Source organism: Passer domesticus, chromosome 7 (assembly GCF_036417665.1).
Source record: "Passer domesticus isolate bPasDom1 chromosome 7, bPasDom1.hap1, whole genome shotgun sequence".
Taxonomy (NCBI): Eukaryota; Metazoa; Chordata; class Aves; order Passeriformes; family Passeridae; genus Passer; species Passer domesticus.
The window spans coordinates 17683499-17700602 of record NC_087480.1 but is presented as its reverse complement, the minus strand read 5'-3'; the positions used below and the strand labels follow the sequence as shown (position 1 = coordinate 17700602).

Sequence of the window (17104 nt, the reverse complement as noted above, 5' to 3'; positions counted from 1 at the left end):
GGTGCCTCCCTCCCTCCCCTATGTGTAACTCCTGTGCCAGAGGGATTACAGAGTGACAGGAGTTTACTGATAGCCGGGCAGATTTGCAGGGCAGAGGAAGGCCCAGCCCGAGCAGCCAGGACAAAGGGCTGCTTCAAGAAAAAGGAGATTATCAACTTTCACTGAAGGGAAAAGGGGCACCCAAGCACCTTCCATCCCTTCCCCAGGCTCTAACACGAGCTCCCAGCTCGTGGGGACTGAAGACAATGAAAATCACAAGGGTACCTCCTTGGCTGGAGCTGCAAAGATATCCTAAGTGTACCTGTTCCCTGGTTGGTTTAATTTTAAAATATGCCATTGCCACAACAAACTACAGCACAGCTGAATGAAACAAGCCTGTGGCATTTCCCCTTGCTGACAAATACACCCAGTCAAGCAAGGTCTGTTCCACCTGCAGCAGGGCTTGCACTTAGCTCCCCTCCCTGCAAATCATTAACCAGGCAGGAACAAGGGTTCTCCACGCACCATGGCAAGAGCTCTGTCACCTGTGCTCCCTTTAAAGTGACAATGTCCTGCCTGCCAACAGCTCAACCAGCAGGGAAGCACCAAAAAGTCTCCCTTCCTCTACACAGGAGGAACAGAAAAAACATAGTAATTTTCATTTGCTTCTCCTTCCCAGCAAAAGAATGAGAGAAGATAATGGAATTATAAGTAGGTGTTTCAGCAAGTGCATAATGTACAGCTTGGAGGGACTTGCACTATTTGAATGAAAGACTTACATATTGCACATCCTAATTGGACCAATTAAACTGGCAGCACTGCACAATCCCTTGCTTTCAGAGCCTTGACTTTGTGCCTTTCTTCTCTGCACAAGGGAAACAAGAATAAGCTTGTTTGCAACAACTCCAGAGCTGGTGGCCCAGTTCAGGACCCACAGATGTCTGGGTGTGTGACAGGTTTAGCATCTGCAGACAGGCTGAAGGTGAGCAGCTCAGAGCACACACACAATTACACTGTCCTCACCCACCCACCTCTGCAGCCTCACCCTGGCTTCTCTGGTGTCCCACCTTGCCCCAGTTTAGGAAGCTGCTCTGAGAATGGATGGTTCTGATAAGCAGCAGCACAGCAGCCCTGGAATAACAGGATGGAAAGGGGAATGCACCTGTTCTGCAGGTGAGCTTCCAGCTCACAGCGCTGCATGCTCTGCTGGCACTCAGCCTTGAAGGGACACAGCACAAGCAGCTTGTCCAGCAGGTTCCTCACCAGCAGGCTGGACTTGTGGCACTGCTGGAAGGAGAGCTTCTTGCGATCCATGGGACAGAAGTTGTACTCCTGCATGAAGTTCTCGAGGCACTTGAAACAGTACGTGTGCCCACAGGGCGTGTCCATGGGCTGCAGCAGGGGCTGCAGGCAGATGTGGCAGATGAGCTCATCGTCCACCTCGTCCTGGAAGTTGTACAGGTGATTGTCCAGCAAGGGGTGGGCCTGGCCACACTCACAGCACAGCTCGGGGACGTGGGACACACTCTCCTCAGTGACAGGGTCAGCCATGGCAGCCAGCACCAGGGAGGAGATTGTCACACAGCAGCTCTGCCACAGACCTTTGGGGAAAGGGAGAGAGAGAGATTTCCAGCCAACTGCCTGCTTTAAATGCAGCCAATTAAAAATTAAATTGTGTTCCTGCCTTGAGCTTCCTGCCCCTGAATCTGCACCCCCACCCAACCCCACAGGGCTCTTCCTTCCAGAACCACCCTGGGAATGAACAGCCCAGGGACCAGAGGCTGCAAGGACCTCATTCAGCACAGGGTTTAGCACGTGGATAAACTGAGCCTTAAACTTTACACACACACACACCAGAGACAGACTGAATAAACCCTGCCCAACACAGGGACTAGAAAAGCTGAGACAAAAACTGCATGTTCTTGAGGAACAACCCAGAGAGGGAAGGGAAAGGAAGGATACACAAGACAGTGATTTTTAAACTTCTTCCAGCTTTCCAGATTATACCAAATCTTTTAAAGATGTGTGTGGTGAAAAACCAATTTGAAGACTTCTGGTTGTTAGAATTTTTGTTTTGTATTTTGGGGGGTGGGGAGGGATGAGGCAAAAGAAGAGGAATAAATTTCAAAAGAAACTTAAATCTAAACCACATTTCCTTCCTTTCAAGCCCACTCCCTTCAAAAAAATTTGTTTTAACAAACAATGCATTGTTCCCCACTCATCCATGCCTAAGTTCCCCCATGGAAACAAATTTCCTATAAAAAGACTAAAGCTTCCTAAGTGGAAAAAATGTAAAGAATAGTCCACATCATTTGTTGCAAGGTTAGAGAGAGGATTGAGCCCCAGCTCCTTTCAGCCAGGGAGAGCAGGATATGGGACAAACTGGGTCCTTGTAGCTGCTGCTCTGATTTTAACAGAAATGTCTTCAGTCACATCCATTTTGAATCTTGCCTGCTGTAATTAAATATAAAATTCATTTGAGTTTCCTAGCAGATAACAGGCACAGGGATGACTGCAGGGAGGATTTTTAAAACCTGGCAGTTATTTTAATGAAGTAGGAAATGTGGTATTAAAGGAAGCAAACTACATTACACGGTGGGGGAGTTGTGGTGATGTTTTGATGAGTTTTTGATTGGTGGGGTTTTTTAAAGTAAAGAATCCCAGACTCTGAAAACAAAAAAAACTGCAGAACTGTGATGAAATGGAAAATTTCTGAAAGATGATGTGGAAAATACCTGAAAACAATGACTTTATCTGGAACAGGTAAGCAAGAGGGAACACTGGTCTGCACCAGTGCCTGGAGGATACAGCTGGCACACAGCAGAACTTGGGAGGAGGGGAGACAAGAACAATAAGATAGCAGCAACGGCAAGAAAAAATTAGTCATGGGTTTCTAATAAAAATCATACATCACTCCAATTAATTGTCAAGGTAAGTCAGCTATTTAATTAAAGGAAGAATGTATCACCAACAGAATCAGCCATTTCACAGGCGCACTCTTACCCAGCCACAGGAACTTGTTCACTTCAGAGGATTAAAACATCACTGTCACGGTTCCAGGTGGGTACAGCAGGAGTTATTTGCTCCTCTCTCCCCCACTGCAGTGCCAAGAAAGCATCTTCCCCTTGAGGGAAGCACTCAGGCTGGGTGAACATCCCTGACTTCTGTTTGTACTCCCCCCTTAACCCCTGCATGGCTGACTCGGTGCTCCCAGAACACAGCACAGCTCCCAGGGAAATGAAAGCTGATGTGTCCATGGCTCCTCTCTCAGAAATCCTCCTGCTCTTTGGTGCCTGCCTCCACCTGAAACAGGCAGCCCTTCTGTCTGCCTTACTGGCCTTCAGCTGATCTTGAATGACCTTACAGGTGCACAAGGAATGTTTCAACATCAGACCATCACTTAACATCTCCTCAATTCTAATCAATCAGCTCAGCACCACAGTTAATGAAACGAGGAGCTTCCAAGGCAAACACCACCAATCAGAAATACTTGTGCTTCGGGTTCGACTATTTGCATAAAACTTTGGCAGGTGATGAAACAAATCCACTTTCTTAGCAAAAACAAACCTCACAGTAATTTTGCTGATAAATTACTTTTATTGGGGTTTTTCCCGATTATTTATCAAATTCATTCTCTGCTCTGTGTTTAAAGGTTACATAAGATGAATCCCATTAATGAGTAATTTCTGAGTAATAACTTGTGGAAGATAAAAGTGTCACCAAAATTTTGCTGCTCCAAGCTGATCTGCTGTCTCATTTCCAGATCCTTGAAAACAAGGGGTGAAGATTTCATTTAAAGGTGCCCAGGTGAATTTTACTTTTACACCACTGTCCCTTCAGCAAGGAGGATACTCCAGCAGACACCAGGGAACCCAAGGCTGACACCTCTGTGATGAAACCCAGCTCAGAGCCTTGGGCAAGGCAGGGCTGAGTGAGCAGCACGGGGAGGGCAGCAGGCTCAAACAAGCCTCCCTTGCTCAGGGACTCAGGCACTAAGCAGGGCTTCTGCAAGGGAAGAATTGCTAAAATCTCATCATAGATGGTGCTGCAGCCCAACAAGGCACAGTTGAAGTGTGTAGAAAATCACTGTTTCATCATAACAGGCCTGGCTCCCCTCAGCTTCAAGGAGCCCCTCTCAGAAGTCAGTCCAGAGAGCCCACAGGATCCCAGCTTTGGAGGGGCGTTTGTACAAATTCAATCCTTTGCAATCCAATCTCAGCTCCTCATTCTAACCTCCAAAGGCCAGACCAACCCAACTGACCCCTCCATCCCTGTGCTGCTTTTTTTGTTCCATCACTCCCCACTCTCCAGCTTCCTTCCAGCCAAGGGTGGCACCTTCCCTGCTGCCTTTCCCCAGAGTACTGGAATCTGTCTGTGCCTTTTCACCCACATCACGAGGCAATCACAACACCAGGATCCAGCCTGGTCCCAGTTACTACACACTGACTGCATGGAATTGTTAAAAACCCTGACACGTACACGTGCTGCCCTAATGGACTCTGCTGCTCTAAAAGGGTAACACAAGAAATGCCTCTGGAGTCAGAATTATTTGGAGAGCAGCACACCCCACCCCTGTGCCTAACAAATATTGAAGGAAATAGACCAGCAGAAATCTCTCTGTATTTCTTAATTTCTTATCCCATAAGGATTTCTTTGGGATTACTTTTATATTTACTGTATAAAAAAAAAAAATCAGTGTTGCCTTTTTTTTTTAAGTAGGATTCCTGGTACTGTAACACTGACTCAAAGACTAGACATTTTTTTTTTAAAGATGACTTATCAGGTAGTCTAATCTGTATTCCTGCCAAAGCAAGACTATTCCTGACAATATTAGCACATTGCCTATTCTTGTTTTAGCTCTGCCAGGGCCCAGAGCCTCAGACCTGCCCCCCTGCACAACTACAACACTGTTAATAGCTCTGGGAGGGGTCTGCCAAGAACCACACCAGCCCTGAAAACCTCGGCAGCGTTCCTGGTGGGCAAACTGCTCATTCCCTGCTCAGCAGCCCAGACTTGGAAATAGAACTGATGATTCACAGCTTGGGAAAAAAAAAAAAAGCCTTTTGAAAAAAGATTATCTAAGAAATCTTCCCAACCCCGTGCCTCCACTTGTGCTGTGACTGAGTAGGGGCTGTGCCTGTGGTACCTGGCTACACGAGAGCAGCATTCCAGCTCCCCAGCTTATCACAGCATTCCCAAGACAGCTCTGGCTCCTGCTCTCAAGCCATTTCACTGTGCCACTGTCGGTGTGGAGCACAAATTAAAGTTCTGTTCCACCCAGGCCTGTCTGCTCACCTAATTCCAGCCTTTGGTACAAGTGAATTTTGGCCATAACGTATCTACCTGAATTTCACTTCTCTGAGGGGCAACACTGCTGCTATTCCCATTTAAAACTGAGAAATTACATCACCAGAAGCCAAGACAGACCCACGGAGGCAGCAGCCCCTGGGATTTAACATAACTTTGTTATGGCTCTGAAGGGGATCTCGAGGGACCTACCTAAGGCCACAGAGGAAACTCCCAGGGAAGGACAACCCAAACAAAAAATAATAAAGTCAAGCCTGTTTGTCCTAACTAACTGATTTCTAAAACCACAAATATGGTGAGTAAGCAGATCACATTCCATATTGCAAAACACAGAACCACACAGCCAGTCTGCAGCAAGGACACAAAACAGAAGTGCAAAATTCTTCCTGAAGGATATGGGAGACTATAGAATGTCTCAAACAGCTGAAGTTATGAAATAATTTTCAAAAAAATCATCAAATGATTGGTTCTCAATATTAAAAAGAGTTGTGTCATGGGAAATAATTTAGAAATGCCATGGCTTATGCTTTGGGACAGCTGTAGGTTAGCACTGACACAGTGATAAAGAAATATTGGGCTGGAAACCCAAATAAAAGCTGGTTTGGGGACTGTGGGGCATGTGCCCCACATGTCCTGCTAACATTTCACTGCAATAATTACGTCAGTTATTATATTTATAACAACATTTCCCTGGGAGACTGGAATTGCAACATTCCAACTAAAGGCTAAACAATTAATTAATTTTTTGGGGGTGGACAAAACAAGCCAGCACAATCTGGATGAAGAAGGCTGAGGGCACACACCAGCAGGGCACTGACCAAACCTAAAAGCAAGTTCCAGATGGATTCTGACGCAGCAAACCCAATCCTCTAGAAATAAAACATTAGAAAAAGGGGCAGAGCTTTTCCTCAACTTTCTTCAAACAGTTTTCACTCAGATAAGAAGTTTTGTGTTTCACAGAATGGCATTTTTTTTTCCATTCCAGAGATTGAAAATGTGTTCTGTAACAGGGGGGTCTTGCTGAATTTCATCACTGCTGTGAAGAAGGGTTCATGAAATGGGACAGGTTTTATGGGACAGGCACTCCAGTGACTGAACACTTCCATGTGTCACCACAGCATTTCACAACCATCACTGAGCTGCCCTTAGTTCACAACAGTGGCACAGAAAAGTGTTGAAATAGCAGAGGATTTTTATAAACAATGTTGAAGGAGGTCAATTTCACAAAAAAACACAACACCAAACCCACGGATGGTTCCAGGTGTTGATACAATTTCCTACTATCTGCATTATTTTCTAACATGGCTGAATCTCAGGCCACTGAAAGTAAAAATCTTCTGGAAATGCTGCACTTGCACAGCTAAATAAGCAACCCTTTCAGTGACTGAGCTTGCCTTGAAGCCACAGAATTCTGAATGAGCCACCTCCAAGAGTAACTGCCCAGCACTTGTGTGAACATTTTGACTCAGAAACTCTAAATCAAAGCAGCTTTATCACAATCAATATCAAGAAAAATGGAAATTTTAATTTCCATTGTCCCTACCATTTTTATACCCATTCTTTAATCATAAATGTGAAAATATGTTGTATTTAAACTCCCTGGTGTTTCCGTGCTCATTAAACAATTTGGTATTTTATCTGCCTCAGCTTCTGGGCAACTATCTGTTTTCTCCACCAGAAAACAGAAAGCCAATTGTATTTCCATTAATTATAATCAGAATCATTATCCTGTTAGACCAGGATAACAACCTGCCCCAGGAAACCCTATCCTGAGAGATGAGCTGAAAGGCTTGAGCAGAGAGGACAATCCCAAGGAGTTTTCTGCTGAGCAACTTGTGCAGGATCAGCCCTGCAGTATTGATGGGTTTCCATTTTTAACATAACTCACTTCCAGACAGATTTTTTAAAAAAATCTAAATTTTTTTATAAAAATCTTACAGACTTTTATAAAAAACCTGTCTGGTTAGTATATCTGAAAGTTCAACACCAGGAAAGGTTTGTAATACTCAGTTTTAAAATCTTGCTAGCAATCAACAGTTTAAATACTGAGCATTTTTAATTTGAGCAGAATGAAAAGCTGACATGAAAACTTAAGAAGTTGGTACTTATAATTTATTTCTCTCACTATCATATGCTCAGAATATTTACTTCTCTCTCAGTTACTGATTGCACAGAACAGTAATTGTCTCACAGGACCCAGAGTGTTAAAGTAGCAGGGCTCAACAAGTGTAATCTCAAAAATTAATCCCAGTTCTTTCTGCAGAGCAGGAGGTTCTGGTGTTATCATCCTGTTAATATTATCAGGGTAACAAGAGCCAATAAATTTCCTCTCTCCTCCCTTCTTTAGGAATTAAGCTTTCCACCTACACTCTTCTTCCAAAGGGGATCCAACAGTGACTATTTTAACATAGTGCTCAGAAAAAAATTGATATATTAATATGCCATCAAATTGAAGACAAGTGCTGCAGAAAAAGCTGTTTTATTGATGTGTTTCTCCCTGCTTTCTCACCCTTGCAAGATGCTTCCACTACATCCACCCTCCTTTCTACAGCATATTCCACACAAACATGCATGTTGCTCATTTTGTGCTCACAGGAATTCTTCAGTCACTTAAATCAATTTGCTTCTTTGCAGAATTTGATCCAAATATTCCTATGGAAGTTTTACCATCACAGGAGTGGATTGTCTTTTTTTTTTCCTACTGTATCTACAATCTTCTCTCTCCAGGAAATTAAATACTCCCACCTCCACCCTCACCTACATTTTCAATTTGGCACCTATCTGCAACTCTATCCCTAAAAATCAGTTTGATGTTTGTGGGCAAAGCTTTCTACAAAGAAAGAAGAAACCCAGTGCTATTATTTAAGGATTTAATCAGTAATTAATAACCAAAGCTTCTCCTGCAACTCAAACAAACAGCCCAGAACCAAACAAAGAGGGATTAGGAGATGTGATGTTAAGATTTGGGTTCATCTGAATATCTGGGAGCACAGTCACTTTCCTAAGAGCTGTTTGCTCCTGGAAGCACGAGGTAAAAATCCGGTGCCTAATGGCTACAAATGAGTATCAGATGCTGCTAGCTCATCCTGTCAGGGTGTCTAGCTCCAAATTCCCTCTTTAGAGAGAGATGAAAGCAAACCTGCACAGCACTGTCCATGTGAGATCTCGATTTGTCACACAGGTCAGAAACAGGCAATGCTTTCTCAGCACAGCACTTCCAAAGGATACAGGGGAAGAAGCAGACTGTGCACAGTGTTTAATTTAACTGAATGTTTTTAAAGCCCCTGTTTGAATAATCGCACCAGGGTGGTCACATCAGAGATATTTAAATGTAATGTGAGAAGGGAGGAGGCGGGAAGAGAGAGACTCTTGCTTTTGGGAGACAAAAGGTATTTCTGTAGCTCTAAGCTTTGCTGTCTTGTGAGAAACTCCTACAGAGCTTTAATCTTTATCACATTCTATCAAAGTGCTACTTTAAAATTAATTTCAGTTAAAAGAAATTAATCTTGGCTACTCTCAGCCTTAAGCACAAAATAACTCATTTTCTAAGTTTGTTAAAACACAAACAAGGAACTCTTGTTTTCTACAAAACTTTACCACAAGCAATCCAGCAGCATGAAAGCAGTTTTGCACCTGGAGATGAAGTATTTCCCATCAACAGTCACAGTTTTTAACATCAGAAGCACCAGATCAGGGCTTTGCTGCAGGATAAAGTAGCACAGAACTCCTCACTACCTGGTCCAAGTCCCAGTTTCAGTAGCATTATTTTTTATGATGTTCTGTTTAAAGAGTTGGGCACTTGAAATCTCAGCTCCACAAAATAAACCCCAAGGCAGGATGGCTGAGAGTCATTCCAGAGGGTCCAGCACATTTCCCCTGCTGGCTCTTCTTTCCCAGCAGCTCCCGTGCCCGATGCCATGGGTGACAGCAGGGTGACAGCAGGACACAGCACCCTGCTCAGACTTCCTTTCACGGGGTAACAGGGCTTTTGATGCAAAGTACTTTCCAGCCCAAGCTTGTTCACACTAACTAAAAAGGCTGAATTAAGAGCTAATTAAGTCTGTAATTCCCCTTTACATTCCATCTCACCCTCAGATCGTGGTAAAGGGAAAAGAAAGAAAACAAGTTACCTTCATTTAAACAAAACGAAACCTTCTCAAACTGTGGCTCCCCAGGGCAGCTGCAGCGGAGTTTGAAGTGAACTTCAACTCTGCCAGTGCCTCTGGGTAGGCAGAGCTGCTGCAACCAGTACTGTAATGCCCTTCACCACAGGTGACAGCTCCTAAGTAAACAATGAACTAACAGAAGTCAAAAAAATAAAAAATAAAGGTCTCTGGATTAAGAATACCTTACCCTAGAGACAGACAGAACAGTATGATATCTCATTTTTAGAAGACTTGAGACATGTTCTGCTGTTAAGACCTCTGTGTTAATGGTTCATGAGCTTACAGTTGCACATGGAACTGAAGGTGCCTTTTCCTCCAATTTCATACAGTTTCTCCGGGTGTATCTTACTGACTTCAAACCCTCACACTGGGGGAAGCAAAACTGCAAGAGGCATTTTGGGATGTGTTTCTTTCTTTTCAAATCTTATCCCGATTTAAGGCCGTATCCAAGCTGGTGCCAGCAGCAGGACTTTAAAACCCATTGTTGTTATCTTGCCGTATGGGGCACATATTTGCAATATGCGTGAATCGATAATTATATTTTCCCTTGTTCTAAAAATAAATTTAAAATGGGAGTGGCTGCCCCATCAGCTGAGGGAGCTGAAGCAACAGAGCAAAGTCCTTGAGCTGTTCCCAAATCAGCGCAGCAACCACATTCCTCCTGAGCCGGCCGTGGAGGACCTGCACTGCTGCGAGGGAAGGGGGAGGAATCGCCTTCCTCTGCTCGGTTTTCAACCCCGGAGATTCGGGCTAAAGCAGCCCCAGGTGTCGCTCTCACAGGGAACTGGGGTTTAGCCTAAGGACTAAAAGGCCCAGGAGAGCCATTATGTTTATTTTTATGTATCCTCCTCGAAATAATCACGCGGCGATTTTTGTTCCCGGTCAGCTGTGACCACGTTCAAGAGGAAATCCTCAGCTCTCCGTTCCCAGGGCAGGGACTGCTGCCGTTTTTTATTTGCTGTGTGGGGATCTGCAATAGCATTTATTAGGTGAGAAGAATGTCTCTGTTATCAACCCCCCACCCCCAGATAAGTCTGGGAACTTTACAAATAAGGCTGCTTATGATTTACTGGGCTTTCAGCAACGGCCACACGGATGTCACAGGTAAGTCCCTTGAACCCTCAGGGAACAGGGCAAGTTTTATCTCAACTCCTTTTTAACTGTCAGAAAATCAGCTTTTAAAGAGGCTCTGCTGCAGCTGTGTACAAAACTTGCATGATTTAAGGGACAAGCAAAAAGTAGTATTTAAGGTACAGGCAAAGTTAGACAACACATTTTTAAAACACAAAATCCCTTCTAGTGCTTCCCGTGGAGAATATTCAAAAAAGGAACACTGCAGTCTCCCAACAAAATTTGCACAGGGACTCTCTAAACTTAGGGGACCACTATATATATAAAAAATTTTAAAGCCTTTGGCTGTAAACTGCAGATTGTCTCTCCAAATTAATCCAGCTTTACTCCATTTCCCTCCTTCCAGCCTTAAGTGCTTTTTCCTGGACCAGCACAGTAATTCTTACTGCTCCTTCATCTAAATCCCCTCTAACCCTTTAGATGGCTTGTGAGATACTGACTCATGGGCAGTTTCTTATCTGAAATATCAGAAAAACTGCCACATATCTTCATATTTTCAAACTCCATTGGTGTCAAGAAATTTCTAAGCCAAGAGCAACGTTTTATGTGCTATAAATCAGGGACCATAAACTGATGAGGGACTGTCAAATGCAATTCCTAACAACTGTACCAGCAGCACCACTAAAGTAAACTGAGAAGGAAAAGCCAAACAAGAGGGTTTTGTATCAAACCAGCAAAACATATTCAGGCCTGTGAGTAAGGCAACAGCTGCAACTCCTCTGGGGAGATCCACACGAGCAGAATGAAATGATGCAGCTTAATTTTCAAAGTGAAATCAATAGAGCTGTTGCAGCAGGAAGTTTTTATTTTAATGCAGAAAATAAGAGATATATGGCAGTGCAAGGAGCAGAGAAAATACAGCAGGGATGTTTCATGAGCTACAGGTACTTTATTATGCAGTGATATTTATTCTTTTAAGTATGGAAGTCTAAGACTCTACAATCCCATAAATGAGTAAATTCTTTTATTAACCACATTTGGGGAAGTACCGCACTACCATAGTTTACAAACCCTTTAATTAAAATTTCTAGGAGTTACTGGAATTGCCATTCAGGGAGCACTACGTTTATCCTGAATCAATCTCAACCTATTTAACCAGCTATCTCCAAACCTCAGGGGGTTTTTTAGAGGTCACGTAGCTGCCTGGTCTCTTCTGGAGCTGCTTCTTCCACCTTTTAGAGCCCTCATTCCCCGGGCCATATGGCTGGGCTGGTTTCTTAACTCTTGCTCACCTCCCTCAGTAATGATTTGGTTAAAAACCTGAAATTTGTCACTCAACAGATGGTCCTTTTTGCTGCACACCACAGGTCCTCCTCTCCCGTGCATCCCCTGGGGGTTATGCCAGTGAGTCCCCGTTATTTAAATGAATCCCATCTGCACCCAGCTTGCATGATAGCACTTAGACAGGGAGAGTGAAGGTGTGGATTTCCAGCTGGGGAGTCCCCAGAGAAGGTTGGCCTCCTGTTTATCATTTCCCTGCTCCATCCCCAGCCATATGACCCCTTTGTTTTGCCCTGCACAAGCACTGGTGCTGTTCTGACCTCACAAGCTGGTCCAGGGAGCAAATCCCTTTGGGGGAGGGAATAAATATTCCCGCTGCCTTAGGCCCTTTCAGCAGCAGACACACTACATCTGCTCAGGGAAATTGTGAAAGACGACTTGGAGTGTGCAACTTCAGAGAAAGAAGTTTTGTTTTGAAGGAGCCATGTGTGCAATCTGCTCTCCCTTGGCTGGAGAGCTGCCAAGAGAGCTCCGGCATCAAGGACAAACGTCAGCGCTGTCCCTCAAAGGCACAGCACACAACTGGCGCGGCTGCGGGAGAGCTCCAGCTCCCTACACCACCCAAACCTGGGGCTGCTTGAGCCCCCAGGGCCTTAAGGATTACACAGGACAACTCTGCGGTTCTGTGACAGCGACAGAAACTTCTCTGGGCTGCCAATTATCTCCAGTGTGCCCCTGCTGCGACACACTCCGCAACAGCAGAGACCTCCCCTACGGCTTACATCTGCACCTGAGCTGGAATAGTTTTCCTATGGAAACTTTATGTTCTGGTCCTTTCGCCTTGGCTAAAAAACTGGAGCAGAAGTTTAAGTATGACACTTTTTCAGCTTGGTAAGCAGCAGGGAAGCATTTATTTTGCATTTCTTACTTTCCGGAGGTAAAGTAGGTCCTAAAAACCGCTCAAGGAGTTGAAAGTGCCGTTTCAAGCGGGGCTTAAAGCAAACCAAGCCTGCAGTGCCACCGAAAGGGGCAGTCCCGCTGTCCCTGCCACCTCCTGCGCTGGCATCAGCTGGCTGCTGCCTGGTCTGCTCCTTCTCCATCAGATTTCTCTCCTTCTGACATTATCCTCGAGATAACAAGTGCACCCAGCTGAGCAGAGCAGAACCAGCCCTTCAGCAGCACTCAGTCCCACCCCGCTTTACACCCCTCATAAAAAAACCCTTCTTAAATAAAAATCTTTACAGATAGATGGTTAGTCTTTGGGGTCAACTAAGCCTTATCATCACCTGCACTTCTTATCTTTAAGGTATTTCCAAAAGGTCCACATCCCCACCTTGCTGTGTTTTGCTTGTTTATCTCAACTTCTATTTATAGGCTGCTTTCCCCCTGCATTAATTACCAGCAAACTCGCCGACTTTGCCGCTCTCCGTCTCCTAGCAAAGACATTTTTGCCCCGCTGCCTCCCTGCGAGCCCCACAAGCAGAAACCCGCCGGGTTTGGTGGCTCCTGCCCAGGCACCAGCTGTGAAGAGTTAAACCCTGGCGCCGGCAGCCTTCACCTGCGCTGCCCGGGTCGCTGATAAGGGACATTGGCCGCGGTCACGGCCGAGCCTCCGCTGGGAGAACGGGAGCTCCGGGGATCCGCCACCCCCGACATGAGCCCGGCGGGACCCTCAGGGAGCCCCGCATCCCCTCAGCCCGGTGGGACCCTCAGGGAACCCCGCATCCCCTCAGCACGGTGGGACCCTCGGGGAACCCCGCATCCCCTCAGCGCCGGTGGGACCCCCCCCCCCCCCCGAGTCCCTCAGGGAAGCTCAGCCTGGTGGGAGCCCTCTGACTCCTCAGTGCCTTCCACGTCCCTCAGTCCCGGCGGGACCCCCCGAGCCCCTCAAGGGACTCCCGCTCTCAGCCGGCCGGGACCCCCCCGAGTCCCTCAGGGAAGCTCAGCCCGGTGGGAGCCCCGTGCCTCCTCAGGGACTCCCACGTCCCTCAGTCCCGGCGGGACCGCCTCACACCGTCCCCGCTCACCTGGGGCCGCCAGAACGGGAAAGAGCTCGCTCACCCCGGGATGCGGAGGGAAGAGGCGCTGCAAGCCCAGCGCCAAGCCGGCCTGCGACGGCGGCGAGCGCGGCGCCTCCACCAAGTTTCCGGGCGGGGAAGAAAGTCGAAACCTACGTGAGAGGAGGAGGAGGAGGCAGCGCAGCCGCCCAGGTGTCACTCGCTCGCCCGCCCGCCCGGCACGGCTCGGCCCAGCCCTGCCCTCCCCTCACCGCCTCCGCCTCCTCCGCCGCCTCCCCGGGCCGCGCACACCCGGCGGCCTCGGCCCGCCCCGCCAGAGCGGCCGCGTCGCGGGCCTCGGCTTCCCGCTCCCCTCAGGGCATCCCCGCTGCCCTCGGGGCACGTCCTGGGCCTCGGCTTCCCGCTCCCCTCAGGGCATCCCCGCTGCCCTCGGGGCACGTCCCGGGCCTTGACTGCCCCGCTCCCCTCAGGGCATGTCCCGGGCCTTGGCTTCCAACTCCCCTCAGGGCATCCCTGCTGCCCTCGGGGCGCATCCCGGGCCTTGACTGCCCGCTCCCCTCAGGGCATCCCTCCTGCCCTCGGGGCAATTCCCCCTCGAAGTAGTCCCACTCCCCTCAGAGCATTCCTCCTTGCCTCAGGGCATCCCGGCTCCCTTCGGGGCATCCCTGCTGCCCTCAAGGCAATCCCCATCCCCTGGGGGTATCCCTGCTTCCCTCAGGTCAATTTCCCTTCCAGCAATTCCCTCAGCACAATTCCAGCTCCCCTCAGGGCATCCCTGCTCCCCTCAGGGACAATTCCTGCTCCCCTCAAAGCACTCCCACTCCCCTCAGAGACAATTCCTGCTCCCCTCAAAGCACTCCCAATCCCCTCAGGGACAATTCCTGCTCCCGTCAGAGGAAAATATGGCACTGGATATCAGGGAGAGCTGATTTACCTGTCATTTCTATAAACTCCAAGTAGTTCCAGGTTCCAGTATTCCTATTGAGGCAACTCCCTGGAACTTTCCAGCTTCAAACCAGCAAAATGACAAACCACATACATGGGGTTTAAAAGTTTCCAAGCTGTTTTAGCCCTATGTCCAAGCTTGGAATTCCTCCCAAAGGAAAACACCAACCCCACAAGACCCAACCTATCATAGTCTCTGGGTTGTAATTTCTTTCTCTTGTTCACCACACAGCCTTGGAATTGCTCTTTCTGCAGACAAGAGGGTCATGAAGTAATAAAGGATGACGTTGTGACAATAAAGAAAAGAAAATAGAACTTTGAACCAGAGGTTTAGAGGAGGATTTATTAGGAAGGGAACTTTTGTACACTGAGAGGTAATGTAATGTAGATGGAACTAGCACACACCTGTCTGCATTTGATAATTTAGGATGTTAGGGTTGCTGATACAGACCTAAATGGAAGGAGGAGAAAATCCTTTCCATGTCCTGAAAACACCTTCTCTGCTTTAATAGAGCTGGGGATCTGTGTTATTCATGCATATTCAATAAATGAGAGAAGAGACCATTTGGAGACTGGAACTAATGATATTTAAGGTCCTTTCCAAGCCAAGCCATTCTATGATTTTATATCAGTTTTTAAATTCAGTTTGTCCCTTTTGTGTCAGATTTTCTGTGGAGTTTTTCTGGTTCATTGCTGCCTCATTAATTCATTCTGTTCTCTGTTTTTGTCTGTTGAAGTCTTACAATGAGGGACTGTGAGCTGTGCTTAGGAGTGAGTGAGAGCTCTTTGTGTTGCACAGGTGAGGCTGTAGGAGTACACCATGTACTGAAAAAGCAGCAAGGTGCTTTCATTATTTTATTTACATTATTCTTGGAAATCTAATGGAATTGAGGCACACCAACAAACCATCTTTGCCCACATGAGATCCATGTTTCCACAGCACATGAAGCGTGAGGTGATTTTGTATGGCTCAGCTGAGAATTATGATCCAGCTTTGCAAACCCATCGATTTTGGTTAGGATAAATTAAATGTCAGATAGGATTTCCTCTGAAGCACCAAGGCTTAGGAGGCATCCATCCGATCATTGTGAACACAAAATATTTTAGGAATAAACCTGGAAGTGCATTGCCAGCTCAGATGTGAGCACCAGAACCTGGTGCAGAGACATCAGGCTGGGTGTGCACCCCAACCTCACACCTGAGCCTGAACTCATTAATCCAGAGCTCATTTCTGCTGAACAGCCTGGCCTGTAAACAGGCAAAGCTTAACTGAGCTCTGTAGGGCTGGAGAACTCCCAAGGGGAGAGGTTTAAACCTTAGCACAGAGCCATTCCCTCCTGTGTGCAGCTCCAGGGTGAGGACAGGAAATGTGTGGGTGAACTTGGGGTACTGGGGAGACAAACCCCAGGGAAATCTCAAATGGATGCAGATCTTCAGAATGAGGAATTCTGTCAAGTTAGCACTCGCTGGAGATTTTTATCAGGTCTTTCTGAGTGGACAGTGTGCCCATACATAATTAAGATCTGGTGAAAGTTTATTGTATAAGCGTGCTGGAATTCTGGTTTGGTTTTGTAATAAAGGAATCCCACTGAGTCATGGCTGCTAAATGGACTCATAGAGGACACAGGTCTCTTCTGCAGAGCTAACACAAATGTAAGGAACTGAAATTCATTTCTTTTTTAGCCCAGGCAAAAGCAGCCACATCTTAAATAAGGCTTGCCTTGATGACACAAAGACTTTGCTGTATTACTGGTTCCTACCTGCTCCTGTTCCTGCCCTGGCAACAAGGCACACCAACCCTCAGCTCTGCACTGTGAACCAGAGCAGGACACTGATCCAGGTGAAAATCTCTATAAATATATTTTATGTTAAATATATAAACATATTTAAAATTGATGGATATATTTCTAAAGCCAAATGGAGTTCTGCAATCTAGTTTATAATTCAGAGGTGGAATGGATGGATGGGATTCTTCCCTAGAAATGCTGAAGAAGTAGTCAGAAGGGTGAAGTGGCAAAATATGAAACTGATCCTGGTGAAGGATCCCAAACCACAGCTGAATATTCAGTTTGCAAAGTGTAAATTAATTGCTCCACTGGATTGTTGTGCTGGCAGTTAATGTGTTGTGTAAACCTGAAGAGGAGGCTCAGATGTAAGTGTTTTGCATGGAAAGCATCTCAATATTTGGGAGAGAAATAACACTCAAATGTTGACTTAGGTTAAATTGGTGTTGGTGAGAATCTCAGTCAGGTGTGCCTTCTCTGGCACCTCTCACAAACCCCACACTCTGGTCTATTGATTTTGAAATGCCAAAGTTATGCACAACTCGAGTTTTTA

General features: G+C 46.4%; 1 protein-coding gene and 2 long non-coding RNA genes across 12 annotated transcripts in view; 2 read left to right on the top strand and 1 right to left on the bottom strand.

Moving 5' to 3' along the window:
• The window catches only part of LOC135304612 (ligand of Numb protein X 2-like), a 30168-nt gene extending 15196 nt beyond the window's left edge, over positions 1–14972 (bottom strand). Inside the window, exons 1-3 of one of the 4 annotated variants that reach the window (XM_064427225.1) lie at positions 14757–14972; positions 13866–13974; positions 1142–1580 (exon numbers count right to left, since the gene is read on the bottom strand). In XM_064427225.1, coding sequence (XP_064283295.1) covers positions 1142–1530 — 389 coding nt within the window. In that variant the 5' untranslated portion in view covers positions 1531–1580; positions 13866–13974; positions 14757–14972. Of the gene's footprint in view, positions 1–1141; positions 1581–9021; positions 9065–11815; positions 11910–13831; positions 13975–14756 lie in introns of those variants that run through there. The other 3 variants (XM_064427224.1, XM_064427222.1, XM_064427223.1) reach the window with 3 other exon arrangements.
• On the top strand, positions 10155–13519 carry LOC135304618 (uncharacterized). Its single transcript, XR_010365924.1, has 3 exons — positions 10155–10556; positions 10930–12695; positions 13179–13519. It is a non-coding gene; the product is annotated as an uncharacterized LOC135304618 (long non-coding RNA).
• Positions 13904–17104, top strand: part of LOC135304617 (uncharacterized) — a 29263-nt gene continuing 26062 nt past the window's right edge. For 2 of the 7 annotated variants that reach the window (XR_010365921.1, XR_010365919.1), the window contains exons 1-3: positions 14432–15141; positions 15505–15566; positions 16451–16607. This is a non-coding gene — a long non-coding RNA (uncharacterized LOC135304617). Of the gene's footprint in view, positions 14015–14431; positions 15142–15504; positions 15567–16450; positions 16608–17104 lie in introns of those variants that run through there. The other 5 variants (XR_010365923.1, XR_010365922.1, XR_010365918.1 and 2 more) reach the window with 4 other exon arrangements.